At 32.1% G+C, this 24,525-nt stretch overlaps 2 protein-coding genes and 2 long non-coding RNA genes across 4 annotated transcripts; 3 read left to right on the top strand and 1 right to left on the bottom strand.

The window, feature by feature from the left end:
* Positions 1-9,312: 9,312 nt before the first annotated feature.
* On the bottom strand, positions 9,313-12,895 carry LOC107366629 (putative transporter slc-17.2). Its single transcript, XM_015934249.3, has 5 exons — positions 12,480-12,895; positions 10,595-11,134; positions 10,105-10,384; positions 9,792-10,033; positions 9,313-9,715 (listed from the first exon to the last, which is right to left on the bottom strand). The coding sequence occupies exons 1-5, from the start codon at positions 12,765-12,767 to the stop codon at positions 9,533-9,535; spliced, it is 1,533 nt and encodes a 510-aa protein (XP_015789735.3). The 5' UTR covers positions 12,768-12,895; the 3' UTR covers positions 9,313-9,532.
* A 2,539-nt stretch (positions 12,896-15,434) lies between these two features.
* Positions 15,435-18,285, top strand: LOC149094061 (uncharacterized). Its single transcript, XR_016198907.1, has 3 exons — positions 15,435-15,666; positions 15,806-17,055; positions 17,753-18,285. It is a non-coding gene; the product is annotated as an uncharacterized LOC149094061 (long non-coding RNA).
* Positions 18,286-18,309: 24 nt separating this feature from the next.
* Positions 18,310-20,416, top strand: LOC107366867 (uncharacterized). Its single transcript, XR_016198906.1, has 5 exons — positions 18,310-18,451; positions 18,591-18,861; positions 18,940-19,090; positions 19,265-19,499; positions 19,614-20,416. It is a non-coding gene; the product is annotated as an uncharacterized LOC107366867 (long non-coding RNA).
* A 1,851-nt stretch (positions 20,417-22,267) lies between these two features.
* LOC107366863 (acyl-CoA desaturase) lies at positions 22,268-24,045 on the top strand. Its single transcript, XM_015934507.3, has 2 exons — positions 22,268-22,561; positions 23,093-24,045. Exons 1-2 carry the CDS (start codon positions 22,345-22,347, stop codon positions 23,905-23,907), a joined length of 1,032 nt encoding a protein of 343 aa, XP_015789993.2. The 5' UTR covers positions 22,268-22,344; the 3' UTR covers positions 23,908-24,045.
* The last annotated feature ends 480 nt before the right edge of the window (positions 24,046-24,525 follow it).

Raw genomic sequence — 24,525 nt, 5'->3', positions numbered from 1 at the left:
CTATAATAACCTATGCAGCGAAATTCTTGGACAGATAAGATCAAGATTTTTTCAGGAACTAAAGGAGATAAACGACTGAAATTTTCAGCAATTATACATCTTATCATGATTAATGTCCAGTAGAAATTTGAAAATTTTGCAAGAAATAGTTAAGTGTTTATTCGGCTGTTTTGAAATTCGCGCGTCTCTGTATTTTTTCGAAAATCCTTAACTCTAAATTAATAGCTTATTTAAATGTCCTCTAATCCGCTTACGATTCCTAAAATCTGGTATATTTAAGCATTTTATATTAATATGAAACCTCAAGTTTATGCTGATGACTTTGCAGCTCGAAATTATAACGCACTAATTAATAGGATCAAAAATAAGACAAAAATTATGCCAAAAAAGTTAGACCCCCCCATATTTTCGAGCTACATGAAAAGTCCTAAATGATCCTGAATTCAATCTTGGATTATAGCTTGATTTATATCATCTTGAAGCTCTGATCTGTAGCTACTCATTGTTACCAAATTTAAGTATGTACCTTTAGCCGTTCGTTAATTAAATGGTCTGGAACGAGTTGTCCAAGAATTTCGCTGCATAGGTTAAGTCAACAAGCCTTTTACAGCTGTCTCTATTAGCGTTTAAACGATCAAAGTTGGTTCCATATTAGTTGCATAACCATACATCTGACTCAATGACGGCGTCTTTAAAAGGAATCCTAATTATCTAAAAAATAGATTTTTGTTTTTCATTTATTAGTTTGACTCGACTAATTCAATTGAAATTGTGATTTGTTTCTCACAATTGTCAACAAAATTGAGTGCCTTTTGTCCATCCTATTTGCCCAATTTTCAACTAAATCCAAGTATTACTGTTAATAAAAGCACAGTCAATTGAATCATCAAGTTTACTTAACCATCAGTGAAACATTTATTGGTGATAACAAGAGAAGGACAAGAAAAAAAAGAGAAAAATGAATGCTCATAATAGCCAGTGAAAATGAATTGAATGGTCAATGGATGATGATGGACATTGAAAGACGGTGATGACATGATAGCCTAAAGGTAAATTGTAGCACAATGATGACACAAGAAGGTGAAGTAAAGAGAAGAAGCAAAACTCAAGCAAAATGGAGAACAAAAAAAGAAACCAAAAAACTCATTGAACAATTTTCTTGATTCAACTTCATTCCCAAGATGTAAGTTTTTGCTATCAAAACTAACAGCAATACAAAGAGCATTATAAAAACTCTGTCAGTTGCTACTTGACTAGCTACAAAACCTGGACTTGATAAGTTCTGATGTGAATATAGAGAAGTAAATAATAAAGAGGAAAAAAGTAAGACATTGATGTGTGCAACTCTATTACACCAAGGAAAGAACTGAAACCAGGGGAAGAAAAGGAAAAAAGATGAAGTCAAGAAGAGCAAAGGAGAAGGAAAAAACCTTTACCAATCGAAGTTGACTGTTTCTTAAAGCGAAGAGGAAGATGAAGAAGATGAGGTTGAATGAGCTTTCTGAATGATACACCTTTACCTTTAGAATGCGTTTCAACTTATTTATTATTCCATTTGGAGGAAGAGAAAAGTTCTTAACCAGTTTCACTTTTTTTTCCTCCTTTTCCTTTCAACATTATTATTCCTTACCAAAGTGACTCTTGTACACATTTAAAGCATCTTTTATTCACATTTGGTAATAATAATATTTACCAGTTTTTATTGATAACATAAAGGGGCCAACAATGCTGACAACAGAACCTGGGAGTTGAAATGTTATACAAGTCATGAAACTGATAATAATACTTACAAATAAAGTGTTGAGTTAACAAGAAAAGCAACAGGAAGAAAAGTTGAATTATATTTTTCTTCTTCTCTTCATTTTCATTTCAATTTTTTCTTCTTTTTTCCCTTCTCTTCGTAATTTAAACATCCAAATGCAGAAGCGTTACCTTTTTCAACTGTAAAATTATCAAACTTACCTTGAATTTGAAGAGAGGGTGAAATTATGAGAGAAGGAAAAAGCGAAATGTTCAATTCCCAGTTATCATTTTCCCTGTAATTGATTCAAGCAAGTTTGTCTTTTCCAAGTAAATTTCAATTCCCTTTTTAATAATCCTCAAGTTAATGCTTTTGAATAACTGAACAAGTTATAATGTTATTCAACAGGTTAGTTCATGTTGAAATATTTACATCAACATTTCTCGTTTCACTTTCATTTCCTGGTCAACTTGATGGAAATGTTTCTCAACCCAAAATCTAATCATCTATTAAAATTGAAATTCAATTATTCACTTTAATGATAACTTATTCAAGAGTCGACTGGACTTATGAGATGGAAAAGATTTTTCCATTTTCTTTCAATGAACTTTTTCCGATGAATAAATTTTTCCATGTAAAAGGCCATCAAAGAGATTTCTCTCGTTCTGTTCTGACATTCCTTCAGGCATTTCCTTTTGACAAGTTCATTGAACAATTTAATGATTGAATCGAAATCAACTTTTACTATTTTCATTATTAATGGACTCAACTTTTCACCTAATTTTAGTCCACAAATTGAATCAATCTTGTCTTATTAAAAATTGAATTGAAATGTTTATCGAGTAAAACTGTTGAAAATTTCATTTCAAATGTTCAATTATTTTGTCATTTCACATTCAGTTTTATGAACAATTTCATTGGGAAAATTGATTCACTTTTATCCTTCAAATCAACTTTAAATTCTGGGCAAATTTTTCAGTAAATTTTACCATTAAAACGATTGAATTAAAGCGAATCGATAAACAGTTTATCTTTCATGAGGAAAAGTGTTTCAATTGAATTAACATATTACTGTGTTCAGTTTAATGTTAATTGATCAAGTTATCATTAAGTTTCATTGATATTCAAGTTTCTTTTACTGTTAGTAAATGTTCATGAAATGAATTTCTTGTTTCTGTTCTCAGTAATTTCACTGAATCGACTGAAATTGATTATGAATAAAAGTGCAACAATTGTTGAAAGCAAACTATTAATGTCTGAAATTTTGGGTTAATCAAGTTGATGTGACTTCTGATAGTCTTTTGTAACAGTTAATTGACCAAATCTTGTTGAGATTTGTTCAACTCAAACTTTAGTCTAATCAAAGTTTCAAAGTCTTAAGGTTTTATCAATAGGCTTATCATGGGAGTTTAACAGTAAAGGATGTCATGATGAACATGATGATGATGTTAAGAAGAGAGAGAGAGAGAAGAAAGAAAGAAAGAATGAAAGATGAGAATGAAATGTTTCTTCAAGGATTAGAGTTGACATAACATAAATAGATTCATTAGCTTGACTAATCTCTGATTATGTTGATCATTATCAGAATATTGAATCAGAAAGATGTTGCTGAAACTTTAATAGTGTCATGATGAGACTTTTCAACATGGTTCAGAGTGCAAAAAATCTTTTCTCAGTTAATCACTTATTTTTTGTCTTCGTTTGTTCAAATTAATAATTCAAATTTGCGCATCAAAAGTCTCAAGAAAGCGAGCTTTTCTTTAATTTGGACATTCATATAATCATAAATACTGAATTAGAGATGGGCGATCCTCGATTAATCAAGTAAGCGATATTTTTAGCGATTAGCGCAAGGTGATCGAATATATCTAAAAATCAATCAGTGTCATCAAAGCTCTCAGATCTCGTCGCAACCTCCGTCGTCTAACCTGAGGGAATCCATTTTAATACAAACAAAAAAGGCTCCTATGAGCTAATGAGTTCTTAAGAAATATTAAAATCTCATGCATAAATTACACACGTTATTTTAGCTATTATTTGAAAAACCAGCACGCGGTATTAGTACCATTTCTTTACCCTAAAATTTACACCTTTTTGTATCTCTATTGTCTGTAGACAATTGTAAGTTTCAATCAATAAAGTTTTTATTTTACAAAATTTTGCCGAATACTTCGACTCACATATCTGAAGTGTTCAATTGCAATTTTTCCTAGCTTTTACCTTTGGCAATGCAAAAACAAATTCACACAAGTAATTAGCAACATATTTAAGAGTACAATGAATTTACAGTATAATCAAGACTATACCTTTAAGCTTCGCATATTAATAATTATCACAAATTATTATCAGATAAAAATTAAGTTGAATAATCTAAATAATTTAAGCAAAGTTTATTCTAGAATCATCAAGTAATTTGAGTCCCTCTCTGTCAAAAAATCGGTGTGGGTAGTAATTGAGCCATTCGATCAAGTTCAAATCTTTCAATCTTGGAAGTGATCAATGTCCTTAAGCTCTCTATCTTGGAAATGTATGTCTATGGATATCTTGGATATCTAAAGGGTGTTGCGTTTAATAAGGTGCAATTATCAGTTAGCCAATGTAGATAAGACGATGGACAAAGGTAAAGATCAAGACATCTTACATTGTTAATCTTTTTATCTTCATTTTGGTAACTGATAATTGCACCTTATTAAACGCAACACCCTTTATGTTGGATGTAATGAACTCACAACTTTTGGTCAGTATGTAGACATTGTTGTCCGAAATAGTTGCTATGAAGTTGTTTTCAAAGTTATTGAAGTAAGACTTGATGTTTTCAGTAGTTGGTCTTGAAAAACAATCAGATATACCATCTTGAATTATTAGAATTACTAAAATTAACTTCTCATTGGCTTCGAGAAGTGAACTTCCGAAAGTATGCTGTGCAAAATAGCCATGAAGTTTCTAGTTGCTCTTAGCGAATTTAAGTACCATAAGTTCGAACTCTCAAGGTCAATCAAGGTCGTATCTTTATTTGAATTCTAAATGACTTTGCAAGGTCATTGATCGAATGAACAACATTTTTCTAACCTGAAGACCTATGTTTCGTGTCAAGGTCATTCTTTGTTAAAGAGATATCAGAAATGAAGAGTTCTGATTTACGACTGTTTGAACAATGCTATGACTGAGATTAATGAATGACTCTGAATGACCTTGAAAATTCGTTTAGAGGTCAAGTAAATGTTTGACCTTGAATGAACTTGAGAGTTCGAACTTATGGTACTTCAATTTGCGGAAGTGCACAATTCGAATCTGGCGATAGGTCTGATCGTGAGGTCTGTAGCTTTGAACGTGCGTGAGTTACGCTGCAAACAGGCGTACAGGATAAAAAACGTTCAGATATGAGGACAATATCTCGTTCGATTCCTTCACGCTGTTGTTTCTCAGTTGGTCCAACTAAAAGAGAGTTGAGAGGTTAGAGGTTTAGAGGTTGGATATCATCCTTTACTTCAATTTTATATTGAGCTTTATAATCATTCAACGAGATTGAGGTACCTTGTTCAAAGCGATAGGTTGACTGGGTTTTTATCAAAAAAAATATCGAAACAATGCCAGCAATCTGGTTAGCCAAGCTTAGTTATCGAGATAAAGCTCAAAAACTCAAAAATTATAAGAATTCTTTAAGACATTATTATGAAATATGCGCATCGATTCAACTAGATATCGCGATAAATGAATAGACTCAATTCATATATCACTAACGCTCCGATTTTGGCGAGCGGTCGTCTGACCTAGTTTAAAAAACTACTCAATAATGCGACTTGCATTAGGACTTGATTCATTGAAATGAACTGAAAATTTAGATATTAATGCACATTCAAACAAATTGAATTGTGTAGGTAAACAGTAAAAACATTTTCCTACTTTTTTCAGGTTTCTCAAGAAATGCACACAAAAAGATAACAAAAACAAAGCCAAAATGAAAAAGGCTTCTTACTTTCTTAACCAAAAACAGAAATGAAAAAAAAACTTTTACCCAGTTTTCCCATTCATTTATAATACATACTATTTTAATTTAATCCAAAGGTTGTGAGTAAAATTTCAAATCTACCGCTATTAATACACAAATATACACACAGATATTCATATACATATTTATATGGATAACATTAAAGTTGAAGGAGCAAACAAGAAACAGAAAAAGTAAAAATGAGAAACAAAGTAAACTCGAAATGCGTTTGCATAAAATTTTAAAAATGCATTTCTCTACCTTCTTTGTATTACTTATTATTTGACACACACACACACACACAGATGAATGAATGAAGAAAAGTAAAATTGAAGAGAGAATCAAGATGAGACTTCCATCTCATCTCGATATAATCATCTTCAACATCCCAAACCATCATACTTGAGCAAACAAGTAATCCATCAACATGATATCATTCATTTCTCTCCCAGCATTATAACAACCTTTTTTGTTCATTCTCCTTGTCTATTTAGTCTAAGTGTTACCATGTTACATGAAATTTTACTGAAAAATACATTTCTTTACTACACTTTTTTCTCCTTCTCTCATAGATCATCATCATCATCAACATCACTTCTCTTCATTGCAACAGTAAAAATAATCATAATTCGCATTTCCCTTATTCGCATCTTTTATCATCATCATCTTTTCTCATCTATTAACCTTACCAAATCTCAACCTTATTTAATTATTTAAACATCCAGTTTAACTGGGAATTTGTTTTTATCATTATCTTTATCAACTAATTTCACCTTCATCTACTTTAATCATTTGTTACACGATGAAAATTAAAGATAAAATAAGCTTCTTCTTCTTGCTATTAACTATTTGAGTAAAAATATAATTTTGATAATGGCAATGAACCTAAAGGATTACCTTGTTTATGTTCACCTTTTTCCTCATCTCTTCCTTTTAATATTCATTTCTACTCATTTTTTGTTTACTTTGTTTTGTTTTCTTGTAAAAATGAATTCAAATTTCATCTGGAATTGTCTAATGAAGTGTTAACTTGAATCTTTACATTTCTCGGCAACAAAAATGAATGTGATTCTCGACAGTCAAAGCTAATTGTTAGGCTTTTTAACTGCTTCAGGCTTCTAAATAAGATTCTTTTCGATGAAGAGGGAAAGGAGATTCTCGTGGAACTGGTAAGTGTAAACATGATGTGAATACTAATATTTGAATGAAAATGTAATATAACATGGAGCTTGATATAACTATTAATGATGATGGATCATTCTTAATGGGATTGGATTGAAGAGCAAAATGATCAAAATTGTGTTCATCCAGATAACTTAAAAAATGGCAAAAATTGGCAAAAGTATCTTCACTATTAAACTTGCTTGTACTCAATGTGATATCAATTATAAGCATCTCGGTGCATTGTATCATTTGGTGAAGATGTTTCAAAAGATTCACTAATTGAAACTATTTTATTCATGTTTTGCCAACATTTCTCTTGGATTCTCTCTTCCTTCTCCATCATGAAAATGATTGAAAATTTAGTTACATTTTTTTGTATTTTCTCACATAACTTTACAGGATCAAATTTCATTTGTTTCATTTCATCTGTATCTGATTTTATGTTCAGGTCAGTCAGCAAACTTTGAGGGTCAACTTTCTAATCTTATTTATCGATTTTTCAAGACTGTTTCAAGATTAAAATGAGAATCAACTTAGATCATGTCATACGTGTATTAATGAGCAATACAGCTAAATATCTATTATTGCGAATCATTGCCGTTATTGAATTATTCCATGATAATTAGAAACTTGTTTAACATTAAATTCCCGTAGAAAGATTTTTTCCAACTTTTTTGCAAGTTTGATGAAAATGCTATTCAAAAATCTCATAGAAAATGTTAAAAAGGAGATTTTCGAACGAATCTTATTTGTGTTTCTTTCAAGTCGATAGCGTACATTGCGATAGATAAGAGCTAAAGAGCTTAAGTATCTTTAATTAAGACTAAAATGGATTTGAAAAGAGTTCATTAGAATCGTTATGCTTGAAAATTAACGAAGCATGACTATATTAATACATCAAATGAAGTTGTGAATGTTGATTAGCGCTAAAACGTGCCAATGGCTTTTTTTATTCTTGCGTCTTGGTCCTTTGAGAAATTCATACAACTTTGTATAACCTTCCTATTGGAGTCAAAGAGAGTAACTTGTTTTGAGATATTTTTTTGTATCTCACCTTGTGATCTTAACAGGAATCATGAATATTATCATGATGATGATAATTTTTGAAACACTAAAGTTGCATGCAGGTTAAACCTTTTGTGTGTTTAACTTACCTTTCAGTTGAATTATGTATACGTAATGAAAGAGATGAAGTAAAAGATGAAAGAAGATGAAATGCAATGAGAATCCTACTGATGAATCCTATTCTTTCATCATCATCATCTCTCTCTCTCTTCACTTGCTTCTTGTATTTGCCTGAACAGATATCTTATTCACAGAATGTGAACCTTTAATTCAATTGCATGTAATCCATTTGGGATTACACTTCATTTTCAATCTAACTTGCTTCATGATTCTCAGCCTGAAGGGATAAATTAGATAAAAGTATATATAACATGAACATATTTGTTTATTCAGTTTCAGATAATGATAGCTCAGTTTTGCTGGCTTCTTCTTTAAATCATTATCTTCATGTTGTAACTTTAATTTACCACTTTAACCATTAAACTTATCACTTTCATTTTATCATTTTGTCTCATCTAAATGCATCTTCAATCCATAATTTGTAAACAAGTTCATTGAATAATTTCATCTTTTTTCTTGTTTCCTCATGTTGATTAGAAAACATGGAAAAATCAAATTATCATTTATTAACTTGCCAAATGAAATGATCAACAATTTTCAGGTTAATTTCCACAAATCACAGTTGAATTGCATAAACATGATCACTCAACACGTTTAAATATTCATCATTTCCCAAAAGAAATTAAAAAAGGACAAAAAATCAATGAACTTATCTAGACTAACAATTGTAAGTTGAAATGTTGAAAAATTAAAATCTCGAGTTTCACCCATTCTTGAACAATTTCAATTCGTTCTCGTTTTCCAGTAAAATTAAGTTGCTATTAAGCTGTGATTCAATATTAGAATGGCAAATAATGAATCCTTTTATATTTAATTTCAACATTTAAGTTACTTTATTTATAGCTTTTAGTTGAAAATAAATTCATTGAGACTATTGAATAAATAATTGAAGGTTTAAAGAGAAGCATTGAAAAGATTTTTCATACAGATGGTTCAATCCATTGGTTCAACTTTTATTTAGAGTGATACAACCATGGAATCAGAAATATTTACTTTCTTTTTTCTTTCGAAATCAGTCATTCATTCTCCAAAAGATTCTTTGAACTCCGATAATATTTTATTTAATCATCACTTATTGATGGTTTGACAATATCAAATAGCTTGGACTATCAAATAAAAATATCATCTCAAAGGCACAATTTAAACTCGTAACAATTATTGCCTTGTCTTTTCTGTGAGTCTGCAACAATTGGAAAGTTAATGATGAATCTCATGCGAAAAGTCGAATGTTGAATTAGTTAGATCGATCCACTTTTGTGTATTTAATAAATGATTTTGTTTTGATTGAATAACAATTTTCCCTTTTTACAAAAAAGAAAGTTTCTTTCTCTGTAAATAGATGGCGCAGATTGCTTCAATTGAACTTTATTTTTTACTTTTTCAAGTTTTCAAGCAATATCGATAAAGATTAATTTATCGAAGGTTGTCGAGGGAAAACAGGATCAACACAAATCTTATATTGCTTCGTCTCTTTCTTCCCGCTCTAGATTGTTATCCGCACTATCAGTTGATCGTGAAGGAGCGACACCCCATGGTACTGGTTCAGCTTTAGCAAATATGATAAAAATTAAACCACCGAAAGTCATGACACCAGCACCAATAAAAAATACATATCTCCAGGCTTCACTGTGGTCTAACTGTAAACAAGAAGCAATTAAATAATGATGAGATGAGTTTCATGAAATGTTAATAATGTACTGCTGATTTACTAACCCCACTATCAAGTAATTCACCAATTATCAGAGGTGATATGAAACCTCCAGCAGCAGCAGTTGTATTAGTAATACCGAAAACACTTCCAGCTAGATCAGGTGCCACTTCAGATACAATTGGCCAGTCGCCTGCTGCTTGAAATCCCATGAAGAATAATGAAATAACTAACAAACACAGAATCAGAGTTGTATTCTCTTTGATGAATGGTATTGTCACGAGAGCAATTGCAGGTAAGAATAAAGCTTGAATAAGAAAGATAAAAGATTTAAAGGTTAGTTTGAGAAATGCAGAACGTAAGAGGGTTAAACAATACTTATGGATTCGGCGAGCTTCCTGCCCACTGTTCGAGAAACATAGCCGTTGTTGATCAAATATTTAAATATAGGTGGAGACGATAAATTTGAGATCGCCATAGCAATGTATAGCAGGGAATTGAAAGAACCATTACTAGTCAGGTCCATGCCAAGTTCAGATTCGAGATAAGCGGGAATTTTGGTGTTGAAAATCATGATACCCATAGATATGCATCCTTTAGCAACAATGATTGACCAAATCGTAAGAGAGCTGAATATAGATAACCAAGGTACTGACATCTTTCGTGTTAAAACAAAAAAGAAACATTATTGATTAAGATTGTTGTAGGCAATATTTTGAATAGCTATACCCAGCAAACCATTTCCCTTCGTTTTAAAAACGATCGTCACAGGCATGATAAGCGTATTATTTACTAAAGTAATGCAAAGTTGATCGATACGTTGAGCGCTTGAACAATATCTGGCTTGCTGAGTAAGATTCAATCTCACCTTTACTTTTCCAACATTTGAATTGGCTTTATTGATGTAATCAATCTCGTATTTAGAAATGAATGGATGATTATTTGGTGTTTCAGTGATCGTTGTAAGCCACAAAAATGGAATGATTAAGTTAATGGCACCCAATGAGTAAAAGACGAGAGGCCATCCTCCCAATAAATCTTGATTGCAAAGCCAAGCAGTGTATGGCATAACAGCAGCAGTGCCTATGTTAGCACCAACATTAAGCAAACTTATTGGAAAGACTACTTCATCAGGTGGAAACCATTTACTTGCCAAAACCAATAACAAAGCAATGGTAGGAGCTTGGCTTGCACCTAAGAGCATTCGGACAATCGATATGCAGGCAACACCGGCATGAGCAGCGATTGGGGTTAAGGCCGATAATATGGCTGAGATAATGTTACAGATGATACACAAATGGACAACATTGAATTTATCTGATATAACTCCAGTGATTATTTGAAATGCAGCATATCCATAGAAATAGGAACCAAGAATGACTCCTTCTTGACTTTCGGTCCAAGCAAACTGGATGATTTGAAACCAAATTAATCATGTTTTCGACTTTTCTAGTTTATTGATTGAATTGAGTAAATTTGACAAAAACAAATATTGTTTTTATAATCTAGCTTACTATTGATGATGGCCTAAAGGAGGATAGCCAAAATGTTGGATTTTCGGCCCATGATTCATATGATTTCGAACCATATATCAATCGAAAGCTTATGACGAGTAGAGTATACTTCCCTAAAAATCAGGTCGAAAATCGAATCCCCTGGGGAGTTATTCATCAACTCCCTTGGGACCCCATGAGGACCATATCAGACCCAATTTTTTAGATAGAACTTTTTATGCTGAACTCAATGATGCTGAGCAGGATGCTCTAAACCTGCGATATTTTGAGAAAACACACTTTGAAACTTTTTTTCTATGGGAAAATACATTCAAAGCCGTGGCGTTTCTTTCTGACCCTCTGAGGATCAAATCAAACCTAGTACATAATGTTCACCACCCTTAGAACTATCAAGAAACCCACAAAAAATATTCCTAAACCTGCGATATCTTATTTGCCATTCACATTTGTATTTTTGTCTATGGGAAAATACATTCAAAGCCATGGCGTTTCTTGATAGTTCTGAGGGTGGTGAACAATATGTACTAGGTTTGATTTGATCCTCAGAGGGTCAGAAAGAAACGCCACGGCTTTGAATGTATTTTCCCATAGAAAAAAAGTTTCAAAGTGTGTTTTCTCAAAATATCGCAGGTTTAGAGCATCCTGCTCAGCATCATTGAGTTCAGCATAAAAAGTTCTATCTAAAAAATTGGGTCTGATATGGTCCTCATGGGGTCCCAAGGGAGTTGATGAATAACTCCCCAGGGGATTCGATTTTCGACCTGATTTTTAGGGAAGTATACTCTACTCGTCATAAGCTTTCGATTGATATATGGTTTAAAAAAATCTGAATTATGGGCCGATTCGGCTATTGTCCTTTGTGAAACTGATAAGATCACTATCACTTAATAATAGTTAGAAAACTTAATTAAATGAATCCCCTTTTGGGGAGAAGGGCAAAGAGGCTACAAGGGGATGTCATTTGCACAGCTGAATTGTTTTAATTGTAAAATTCGTAATTTCCCCTTGTAGTTCACCTTGATGGCAGTGTAGATAGTCAAACACATATTAAGTTTATTTGATAATAAAATAAATATGATTCTTATAATATTTGATTTCTGTTTCAATCATTTGATATTTTTGCATTGAAAAGTTATTATTATATTAATATCACACTTTAAGCAATTGATAAATATTTAGATTCAAAGTGTTTAATATTTATATTTGTCAATAAAATTTACTAATTTTATCATAACTTACCTTTTCATGTATTGGTTTTATTGTAATTGAATTGTTGCTGTCAGCCACTAAATATGAGGTTGATTTGTTTAACTTGGATTCATCTTCAGTCATCGAAACTATCGCAACACTCAAACAATTACGAACCCCATACATAACAATTGCTGTTAAAGCAGTCATAAAGGCAATGTAAAATCTAGTCGGAATGCAAGGTTTCGGGAAATTATCGTTAGCTTTGGATTCCATGATTGTTGGTAATACCGAGTTGGTTTTCATCTCGAGATCGGGTTTACTTGCCATGTTGTTCATCAGTACAGAGTAAAACAAAAAGACAATAATCAACAATTATTCAGGAAAACAGTAAAGAATTTAAATGAAGTAATTTAAATTGTTAGTTAAAGAGTCACAACAGAATCAAGTCAACATTTTGCTACAATTAAAACATATGAGAGCAATGTTGTGTTGATTCGAGCCTTTTATGTTCATCTTTTTTATCAAAGTAACCGTTAGAGAGTTGATTATACTCTGAGGTGGTTAATGTTCGTGTTCAGCGACGTGTCTTTGTTTGAATTGTTTTCAGTTTTGACTCTGATGCAATTTTTATATCTTCAATGAATCTTAATTGTCTTTCAAGATTGCGAGAAGAGTGTCTAACAAATAAAACAAGGAATAATAGAAATAACTTTACAGGCAAGAGTACTGTTAGTACTGATGAACTGTACTGAATGTACTGAATGATAGTTGACATTTGTCAACCAGTTTTATCGATGGCATAATTTTCAAATCGACTTTTACTCGAAATCGAAAAAAATTGTACAGAAAGGTGGATGTCAAATGAATAGGGAAAATGGCCTACTCTGAGAATTTTTCAAATATATTTTTCTGATGTAACTTTGTGTGCTGATTTCAAATATGTAATTAATTTCTTATAGTACGCATAGTTTTTGAGATAAAGGCCAAAATGCTAAAACCCAAATTATTCGTTAAAGCAGACTTTTTTCTAAGCATTTATATTTTGTCATAAACAATCCAATGGCCAATAAAAAAGTTCAAAAAATAACCAAAACTTGATTTTTTCTTGAAAAATTGAATTAATCATTTATATTCCTATTACAATATGCTCAACAAGAATCAGAAAACTTTACATGCAAGAGTACTGTTCGATAACGCGGGAAAAGATCGTTGACATTCGTCAACCCTTTTTATCGATGGAATAAGTTCAAATCGACTTAAAACTTGAAAGAAATCGTACAGAAAATTACCTTTCCAAGTGTAATCTTCTGGTTACCTAAAAATCCGAAAAATCAGTTTGATAGTAAATCCAATTCAACTGTGTGAAAAAGCTATCCAACTTTGAACCTGATTTTATCGAAAACTGTTGAACGAAGAAACTTTTAAGCTACAGAAAAACCATCTGCAAGTAGATATGGAAAATTGCCAGTCGAAGTAAACTTTTTAGATGTAAGTTTTGGTGCAGATGAAGGTTTAAAGAGAAACTTTGAAAAGATTTTTCATACAGATGGTTCAATCCATTGGATCAACTTTTATTTTGAGTGAAACAACCATGGAATCAAAAATATTTACATTCTTTTTCTTTCTAAATCAGTCATTCATTCTCAAAAGATTCTTTCAACTCCGATAATATTTTGTTTGATTACCACTTATTGACAATATGAAATAGCTTGGACTATCAAATAAAAATATCATCTCAAAGGCACAATTTAAACTCGTAACAATTATTGTCTTGTCTTTTCTGTGAGTCTGCAAAAAATTTAATGACGAATCTCATACGAAAGGCCAAAGGTTGAATTAGTTAGATCCATCCACTTCATCTCACTTTAATAAATGATTTTGTTTTGATTGAATAACAATTTTCATTTTTTACAAAAAAGAAAGTTTCTTTCTCTGTAAATAGATGGAGCAGATGGCTTCAATTGAACTTTATTTTTTTGCAAAAATGACCGAATGTCGAATTGATTTTGAATGAAAGTCAGACAATCAAACGGCATTAAATGAAAATTCTGACAGTTCAAAATCGAGGTTATCTAACTCAAGGTTTTATGGCAAAATTTTGAAAGTTTGGTATCTCAGGAATTGTTTGGAATAAGGAACTGTCTTTGAAATTATTATCGTGTTTTGACAGTTAAACCAGAGAGAAATTTGTTGAATTGATTGGGTGATTTCCTGGTAACAATTTACTGTTATTCAAACTTGATTCACTTTGCTTCCATCATGAGTGAAGATCAACTCTGATTAAAATTATCTTGATTCGGTGAATTATTGCTTACAAGGCAAAAAAGGGATAAAAAACTCAAGTTTGGTTATGATGCCAATATAAGCAAATTGGTGTTAACCTAAAACTTGAGACATTTTGATTTTTGCTTTTATGACATTCTTTTCAGTTATTTACAATTAGTTGATCTTAAAGCAACAAACTTGTCAAGACAACTTCCAATCAACCTTTCTCCATCTCTTATCGGGTGTCAGTCTGAGTTACCAATCAACTAAACCTCTTGTGAACATTGACTTTTAATGGCCTTTCTTTGGTATCCAAATATTCAGGACATCTCACCTTCATCATCATCTTTATGTTTCTTCAGCCTACTCTTAAATCCAAGGAATCTTCTTATTCAGCTTTCTTTGCATGTTGATAGAGCCATTGATGCTAAACCAAATAAACAATCTTATCTTTTATTTTTTTTATTATCTTTCTTTTCTCTCTCTCTCTTCTCTCAAAATATTCTCATTTATTAACGATTTTTATTTATTATCATGATAACTATCTTCTATTGTGAGCTTTTCTTTCGCTTTTCAAAATTGTAGTAAAATAAAAATAGATATCAATGATTAATCAACTAGTTTGTCAATCAAAAATGGAAAGAAAACTTATCTTTTTCATAAATCCCGGGTTACTTTTTAATTTTGATTCAAGATTAAAATAAGAAAAGTGAAATATTATTTCTCTCTAGATGGCGCTATTATATCGCATGATGACTTTATTTTTTTGTAAATCTTGAAACAGTGTTAATTCAATTAAATTGGCCAATTAATTATTAATCAGTGTTTTTAAGTGATTTTGTACAGAAATTTCTACTGTTGAGGCGACTATGATGGCTTTAAATTTTTCTTAATAAAAGTCATCAGCCTTTAATTCGTGAACTAAAGTAGCTATGCAAATTGATACGCCGATTTATTTAAATATCAACCAGTAAGTAGCACGATAACGACGATTTTGAATTTCAGAATGAAACAAAGTGTGAACTGGTTAATGCTAGCTTCATGATGAATTTATTTCGGATGTCTCTATTAACATCACGAGTATTAAAAATCTTCATTAATACTTTCAGGTAACTCAAGTTGGACCAAGATGGTAAACCTGATACTCAACAATTCCAGACAATTTGTTTCTTCGTTGAAAAAGTCTATTTCAAAGTAACGTGATTGACGCCATTCAATTTTCGGTTAGGAAAAGTAGGTTGGACCTTACCTGTTGATGTAACCATTTCGCTGAGTACATCGTATATGAACCATGTGAGACGTTTTCTCCTCGTCAAGGTAGAGACGTTGCTGGTGGATGATTTACCGATATTTGCTGTTGACAAACTGACAGTTATCAACTTGACATAAGCAGATTAACAGCTGGAAGATTAACAATTTCAAAGGAATGTTAATATCTAGAGCATTGCCAATGATCACTGTGGGCTTTTCATTGATTTCAGTACGAGTCAGCTTCAGTCTGTCAATTTGTTGGATTGTTCAACCAAAAAATAGTGATAGACCAAATTTAAAAGGCTAACCCAATCCTTTTCGCATATTCATAAACACCTTAACATTCGTTTTGGAAAATGGACCAAAAATCTCAATATACGCTGCCAATGGAAACCGCTCCGATATCTTGCCTTTCAGCCAAGCTATCATCATGTCTATCAATAGGATCATAATTCCAATCATCGTTACTTTAATTATCTTCTTGATGGCCCAACAACAGCGCAACAATAATATTTGGCCATTTGTTTTTAAAATAAATGCAATCAATTTTATTGGAAATATTTTCACTCAGCTTAACAAGTGAGGTTGAGTGGGTGGTCAGCAAGAGAAAAGGGGAAAAATGAATTTTTCTGGAAACTAATGAATCCCAATGAAGATAATGTTGGCTGGTAAAGTAATTTAAATGTCTATCATACAAAGGGGCAAATGATTAAGATGATAATGATGCTGATTTTAAATCAAAGGAGAAAAAAAAGCAAAAAAAGCCAAACCAGAGATGAAAATAATTTTGGTTAACAAGAACGGAAACAAAGAAAGAGAGAGAGAAACATTAATATTTTCATTTCCTCTGCCTTTTTCAACATCCTTCAAGTTATCCTGTTGATGGTAAAATGGCAACTTTCTTAACCTTCAATTGTCGATGAGACAAAAAGAAACTGTTTCCTTTGAAAATCTTGAAACATCAATCACTAGAGTTGGTCACAACTTGATGGCCAGTGTGCCGTTAACTCAACACTGGACACTTGATGATCACCATTTGTTGTTCATCTTTTCAACTTTTTTTCGTTTCCCTTGACCATAAATTTTAGACTGTATTTTGATACGCAAGGTAAAGTTAAAAAAATCGTTCTTCCCATATCAATTATTATCATTATATTTACCTTTAAAGTTGAATACTCCTTCAAGACTCCTTCTGAGACCTTTTTATTATTACATTTTTACATTTAAAATATATGTGTTTACATTGAAACGTGAAGGGAAAGAGGCTATCAAATGTTTCATTTTACCATAAAATTGAGACCTTTTTTTGCGTCTTACACACACAAAAAAAGCTCGCATAGAGGGAAAAAGGAAAGGAAGGTGAAGAGAGATTATGAGAAGGAGGAAGATAAGTATAGCTTTAGTGTAACATAGTGACCTGAAGTTGCGAGTGAAAAGTCAACTTTATGAGCAAAGTGTATATTCAAAAATTTTGGGTTCCTTTCAATGAGCACAGTTTACAGCGTCAATGGTAATTAAAATGTACTTTGGAGAAGGTAAATTAGTGAAACAATCGCGTAACAAGCTTCATTATCATTCATTATTATCATTATCATCTTCATAATCATCATGATAATCACCATTTCCGAGTTAGTAGCGTTTACAAGGAGCCAGGTTAAGAAGTGAAACGCCAAAACTAGATTATCAATCATTCAAAATAGATTGTAAAAACTGATAGTTAACTCTCATTTACTTGTTAACTGATTTGTTTACCAACTTCATTATCATTATTAATTCTCATTCAACTCTTTTTCTTTCTTTTGTAGGAATCAGATTTTTTTTGGTTTCATTCAATTCTCAGATTTGTTTTCATCTGTTATCAACCATTTTCCATCCGCAGACCCTTTGTTTGGACTCAAACCGCAAACTGTAATTGGATATTAAACTCATCTTCACCGATTCGCCACAAAGAGGCTAGCACTGAAACAAAAGGTTGCCATTTGAAGCGCATTTTTCACGCATCGTTTCACGAGTTTAGCTTTTTTTTCAAACTCACAGATTCTGGTTACACTTTTGTTGTTAACTGAAAAGAGGTGAAAATCCAGAAGAAAAAATTTCTCTGTAAAAGCTTTCAATCTTACCATAAAATAATTAGCTTCAGACTCTAGTCAATCATCAGCATTTCAAGTGGCAGAAGCGATGGAATTTTTGAGCTCGAATTTTGAAACCTTTTTCTTAACTACAGTTTCTAATTGTCATTATGTATACATTGGAAATGTCAAATTGCTTTTGAAATTAAAATTTTGCATGATTGATTGATCCAATTTCATGCCATCTTACGTTTGTTAAACTAACTAAAGCTTTATTTTTTTATATATTTTTTTGATGTGATTTTTAGCAGTTTAAGTAAAATCTATCTTTCCCTTTTTATGTTTAAAGATGATTAAGGTTCCCATTTTTTCATGTAATTGACTTTTTTTCCTTCTTCCTTGACAATTTGTTAACTATTTTAGCGTCAATTGAAAGTAAGTTAACAGTATCAGGCAAGAATTATATTTGAAATAACTAATCTATTCTCATTTTTTCCTCACATTTTTTTCGCTTCTCAACATTAACCTTTTTCCCTCTTTTTTTTCGGGTTCCCTTTTCTTTTACTTGAATTAGCTTCAAGTTTTGGACATTTACGGAGCCTGATTGTGATAATAAATTGTATTGTATTATAGATGCTGTTTTAGGATAGACATGGTAGATGAACTCACCTTGGCAATTAGATATGAAGAAAGTGACGTGAAAGTAAAGCTAATCAGCTAACTCAAGTTGGACCAAGATGGTGAAACTGATACTCAACAAATCCAGACTAATTTGTTTCTTCGTGAAAAATGTCTCTTCCAAAGTAGCTAATTGAACAAATCCAATGATCAGTTAAGTAGGAAAAGTAGGTTGGACCTTACCTGTTGATGTAACCATTTCTTGAGTACGTCGCATGTGAACCATGTGCTTCTTTCCTTGTCAGGTTATATCTTTTGAATGGTTTACAGATATTGGCCATTTTTACATTCCTTGGCTCGTTTGGGATGATTTTTAAACAGCCCCAGAAAGTTCAGACTGGTGAGACTCACTCAAATGGAAAAGCTTTGGTTTTTGAAATTGAAAGATCATTCAAGGTAATTCGTCTATTTGACCGTCATTTAACGTGCCAAGGATAAGTTCAAAAGGGAAAATTTTTCAGACAATAATGAATTTGATGGCTTTAAGAATTATTTTTCATAATTTAATCCAATCTTTTTCGTCTTTCTTTCTTTGCTCAATGCTTCATCGTGAATAACTCTCAAATCCAGGATACAAGTTGTTACATGAATCTACTTTGCAAATTTGATTTCTCTAGAACAAACTGTTTTAAAATTTATAACCACAACGTGCGTCAAGGATATAAAAAATGCTTTGTTGACAAACCGATAGTTATCAACCTGACATAAGCAGATTAATACACAGCTGGAAGATTAACAATTTCAAGGAATGTTAGCAACTCTGGTCTTATCAATGATTGACATTACTCCTGAGTTGAAACCTTTGGTAATGTTTCAGTGTTTTATGGCAACTTAATGATCACTGTTGGTTGTTGCATGCGGCAAGGGTTAAACATTGACCAAAAATGCGTTCTAATGGATATTTCTGGTTCTCTTAAAGGCAGCTTCTGATTCACCAGTTTCAGGTGTCTAAAGGCCAACTATCAAAGAGTATTACAATCATAGATTTGACTAGATCCGTATATATATTGGAAATCACACTGGAAATCAAGTTGAAGAGCAGTGCTTTTGAAGAGTCTGGATACGCTCATCTCAAGAAGCCCATTAGATCCGAGCTTTGATCATTGAGAGGTTGATAAGTCATTAATTTTAGCAACTATCAGCTGACTATCAAGACTAAAGTATTTCACCAATTCTCTTCATAATGTTTTGCAATCAACCATTAATTTTGCTTTTCAAACAAGACAATTGAGAATAGAGCCACTTTACACACTCGTCTTCAATCATGGTGTATAAACATTCCAATGATGGTGAATGAAATTTCCAGTAAACAGTTAACCTGGTCCATCAATCACCCGCCAGGTTCATTAGTGAAAGTAATAATTGAAAATTACGAGTGAGTTAATTTGACTCTTGTAACAGTTCAATATTTACTCTACTTTTTGACTATCAAGTATTCCAATTGAATAGAGCTGATACAAACCTGGGAAACATGGAAAATATAAAAAAAAGCAAAACAAAACCTGATGTACTATTAATACAAAGAAATGTAACAAAGTCAACAACAATCATTGACTCAATCCATGTAACAACATAAATAATGATTGCGAGGCCAACAACAACATCAACAAACCTAGGAATCTCAATTGATCGAGAGGAAACAAACCATCTAAAATTAATCTGTTTTCATGATTTACTTCCACATATTATGATGATATTAAATGATACTTGATATTTACTTAATACGTGTGAATATGTACCTTTTGCAGGGTAGACACAGACAGAGAGAGAGGAAAAGCATGAAAAGTTGAAATGATTTTGATCCCGACTAATATTGATTAACTTGCCTTATACAATGATTATACATAAATCATACTAAATCAAGGTAGCGAAATGAAAAGTCACCATCAGACTTAATTTACTTCTTACTTTCAGTTGGTTAACACAAGAAGAAGTAAAAAAATGCTGACTTTAATCTGAAAAAAAGAAAAGTTCAGCCCAGTGAATAAAATTTTCTGGTCAACATTGAAACACTACAAGAAAAAAAAACATGTTGATTGTTAAGTAATTTTCACAATTTTTAATGTTCAACATATGAACGGACCTGTGAACATGATTATATTACCATCATTTAACATTATCTTTATCATTACCATTACTATTATCATTGTTATTGTTGCATTTAATCGCCAAAGAAGGTGTTTTTCAAACTACTTTCCCAGGCTTTTGTAAACAGCTAATAATTCAAATCTCTCAGGGTAAACCTGGAAAATGAAATTGAACAGTGAAAAGCTTCTCTTTCATGATATCATTTCAAATTTACCTTTTCCTAAACATTTACACTAATTACTTTTCCCTTTCACCTTTTCCCATTTAGATCGTAAATTGAAGCAAACATTTAACCAAATTTGGCTTTTTTTCAATCTATTTGATTCCAATGGACGAAAATAAGATTCATTGAAATTTCCAATGTTGCACCGATGTTTCTCTCTTTTCTGCTGATTCTCATGATTCAAGTTACATCAAGCAGGACCAATGATTTAACAGAATTAAATGTTAACCTCAGCATTTTCACTTCTCATCAACCATAATCCATTGCATTCAACACTAACGATTTGCTTGGAAGATAATTTAAACCATTTTTTTTCCTTTGGGTTGAAACTTTGGTTGTTAAATGCAATTTGTTGGTCAGTTGGTAAAAGGCTTTTTACAAGTGCAAAACTTAATTGACATGAAAATAATGTTCAAATTGAAATGCTGTTCTGTGTTTATGCAAATATGAAGGAAAAAGAAGAAGAAGAAAAAGAAAGCTTAATTACGATAAATTTTCAAATGTTAACTTCCGATGTCAATAAATCTAACTGAACTGTTTACAAACACAACATAAAGCGTAATACGTTTTGTCTTGTAACGTTGCCCTAACCATTGATTGTTGAAAGTGAAATCTTCAACTCAGCATGACTTAAGTCTGCATTTCTTTGATTGAAACCAGAACCATTCATTTTCATTCAATTGTTTGTGATTCTACTTCATTTAAACCCAAAAATGTAATCATAATAATAAACTAATAATTGAAATAAACTTCAAAGAAAAAGCTTTAAATGGTAAAATTATAGCGTGTAAATGAACCCAATGAATGCGATCAACAGCGAGAGTTTGAAATAACATTAAAGGTTCGTAAAGAGTTTGAAATTTGCTCGATTAACTGAAAGATGATTGAAGCATTTTGGTTATTGGGACGTAAATGTTGAGGCTGTTTCATTGTCAATTTAAATGGTAATTATGAATGACAATTTAAGCCCACAATCAATGTTGTTTACCAATAATCAAAGTGACACTTTAATAGGAATTAAATCGGCTTATTCAATATTGTTGTTTGCCTCAACATTCAATCCTGATAGACTTTGAAGGAAGAAGAAATGAAGAAACAAAAGGACAAATTAAATTGCGTAGGTTAATTGTGATTGTTACAAATGAAGGAGGAGATGAGGAATCTCTTGATTGTCCAAGTTTATCAATTTGGTCGCCGTCAATAACGTAACCGTAAAGAGACAAAAAGTATTTCTTATTTACAGTATTCTTTCATTTACTAGTAAAGAGTAGTCCAAGTTGATTCGAAAATTTTGTGCCATTTCTTTGCTTGCTTCTCGATTCATTGACAAAGATTCATCATGAGCGAGGAAAGTGAATGTGAAACCCAAGTGGAACCACAATATTTGGAAAAGGCTGTTGATGTAGATTTCAGTCAATCGAAAGACTACAAGATGGAAATCGTCTGGAGAAATGTTATACTCCAAGGTTTACTTCATTCAATTATTTTCTGGCAAATTTACTATCTTTATCGTTATCCAGATGAATGGCCCAACTTTTGGAAGCTACTGAAAGCTGGTGAGTTTATCAGAGAAACATTTGATCGAAGCAAATTTAACCAATTTTTGTTGCAACGAATTTTTGATTTCCATTTTCAATCATTGCGCTATTTTGATCCAGTTAATCCATCATTTTTGTTTATTGTTTCAAAAGTTAAATTCATAGATTTTCTCATTGTGATTTAATGAGAAGGAAAATGATTGACTTACATTTGTTAGTTTATCAGAGTTTATTGATCAATTAATTGGTAGATACTTCGTCTGTAGCTTTTTGATTCTGTGGACTGTGTTTTTGTTGAGATAAATTCAGAATCTATTTCGTTTTCATTTTGTGAAAAATAAATATTCAGTTATTCCAAGTTTAACTCTGTTGAGACAGAATCTTAAAAAATAGAATCTTAGATTTTGCAATTCTTGTTGAAAAGTTTTTTGATTGTTACAAATTTGCCATTGATATTATTCTGGATTGAATCAAATCTCAATTTTCGAGATTGAAAGTATTCAGTGTTGTGTGTTCATTGTTCTAATTGATTGCCTTTAATTGTTACAGGCTCTTTGTACACTATATTATTCAGTTCAATGGGAGTAACTGCTGGTGCTCATCGTCTTTGGTCTCACAAGTCTTATAAGGCCAAAGTACCATTACGTGTGTATCTTGCCTTGGCATTTGCTTCATGTGGACAGGATGACATATTGACCTGGGCCAGAGACCATCGAGTTCACCACAAGTATTCAGAGACGGACGCTGATCCACACAATGCTTCAAGAGGCTTCTTCTTCTCTCACCAAGGCTGGCTTCTGGTCAAGAAACATCCTGCAGTCAAAGAAAAGGGTAAAAATGTTGACCTTTCCGACCTTTACGCTGATCCGGTTGTCATGTGGCAACGAAAGTATTACTTTTGGCTTGCGATGTTGACCATTGTAGTCATTCCAGTAGCATTTCCCTACTATTACTGGAACATACCGTTTTGGCACTGTTTTATGGCTTCAGGAGTTCGCCTTTTACTTGTCCTTCATGGCACATGGTTGGTCAACTCAGCAGCCCACTTATGGGGAACCAAACCTTATGACAACACAATTGGTCCGGTCGAGCAGAACTTTTGGAAGATTTGGGTTTTCACAGGTGAATTTTATCACAACTTTCATCACACTTTCCCTCAAGACTACAAAGCATCGGAATGGGGTTGGATTGGACAGTTAAATTCAGCGGCAATGTTCATCGAACTGATGGCCATGATTGGACAAGCTTACGATTTGAAAACGACACCTCGAAAGATCGTTTTGGCTCGAAAGAGCAGAACCGGCCAATGGTTTTCCGACAAGAAAAATAAAACTTCTCAACAATCAGAAGTTAAAGTTGATTAAAGTTACTCTTCATTTTCACGATTCTTTAGACTTAAAATTTTGATACTTTTCCAATTAACCAAACTTTACATAAAATTAAATGTTAAAGGTTACAAGAATCATGTTAATCTTGTTAATAAATGTCAATTAATTGATCAACTCTCCAGTTTTACCCAAAACTAAGTCATACTTTTAAGTGCAATGTTAAACATCTGGTAATTATTTAAACCATTAAAGTTAAAATTGTTGAATAAATCATTTAAAAATCATTTTGTTAAAATCAATTGAATGGCAAATGTTAATAAAGTTGGTCCATTGAATGGTAGGCAGTTCATTGGCCTAATATTGTTGGGTCATTTGTTGCCATTATTTGATTGCCACAGTAAAGGTAACTTGTTATACATCATCATGCTAATCAGGGTAATAATTTCAGGTTAAAGTCTGAATAGAAGATAAAAGTTGTTTACCAATAAAATCATTTGTAAATGCTCTTTACCTTTAGACTTGGCCCAGTTGACCTCTTCAGGGAATGTAACATTGAAAACCTGTCAAGATTTGTCTCTCAGATTGTGATTACTTTGACCTAACAGACCTGACTTTGCAGTCACTTTACGAGTAACTGTAACAGTATCCAGTGTG

Source organism: Tetranychus urticae, chromosome 2 (genome assembly GCF_039701765.1).
Source record: "Tetranychus urticae isolate SD_2017Ah chromosome 2, NJAU_TeUrti_SD_1.0, whole genome shotgun sequence".
NCBI lineage: Eukaryota > Metazoa > Arthropoda > Arachnida > Trombidiformes > Tetranychidae > Tetranychus > Tetranychus urticae.
This window is presented reverse-complemented; position numbering and strand designations above follow the sequence as displayed.

Bases quoted from the DNA above. Each gene is read 5' to 3' on its own strand.
- LOC107366629 (XM_015934249.3), bottom strand. From the start codon at position 12,767: ATGAACAACATGGCAAGTAAACCCGATCTCGAGATGAAAACCAACTCG. The intron at 10,034-10,104 runs GTATTGTTTAAC...TTCTTATTCAAG, and splicing joins GAAGCTCGCCGAATCCATAA to CTTTATTCTTACCTGCAATT. The intron at 9,716-9,791 runs GTTAGTAAATCA...TCTTGTTTACAG, and splicing joins GTGAATTACTTGATAGTGGG to TTAGACCACAGTGAAGCCTG.
- LOC107366863 (XM_015934507.3), top strand. From the start codon at position 22,345: ATGAGCGAGGAAAGTGAATGTGAAACCCAAGTGGAACCACAATATTTG. The intron at 22,562-23,092 runs GTGAGTTTATCA...TAATTGTTACAG, and splicing joins TTGGAAGCTACTGAAAGCTG to GCTCTTTGTACACTATATTA.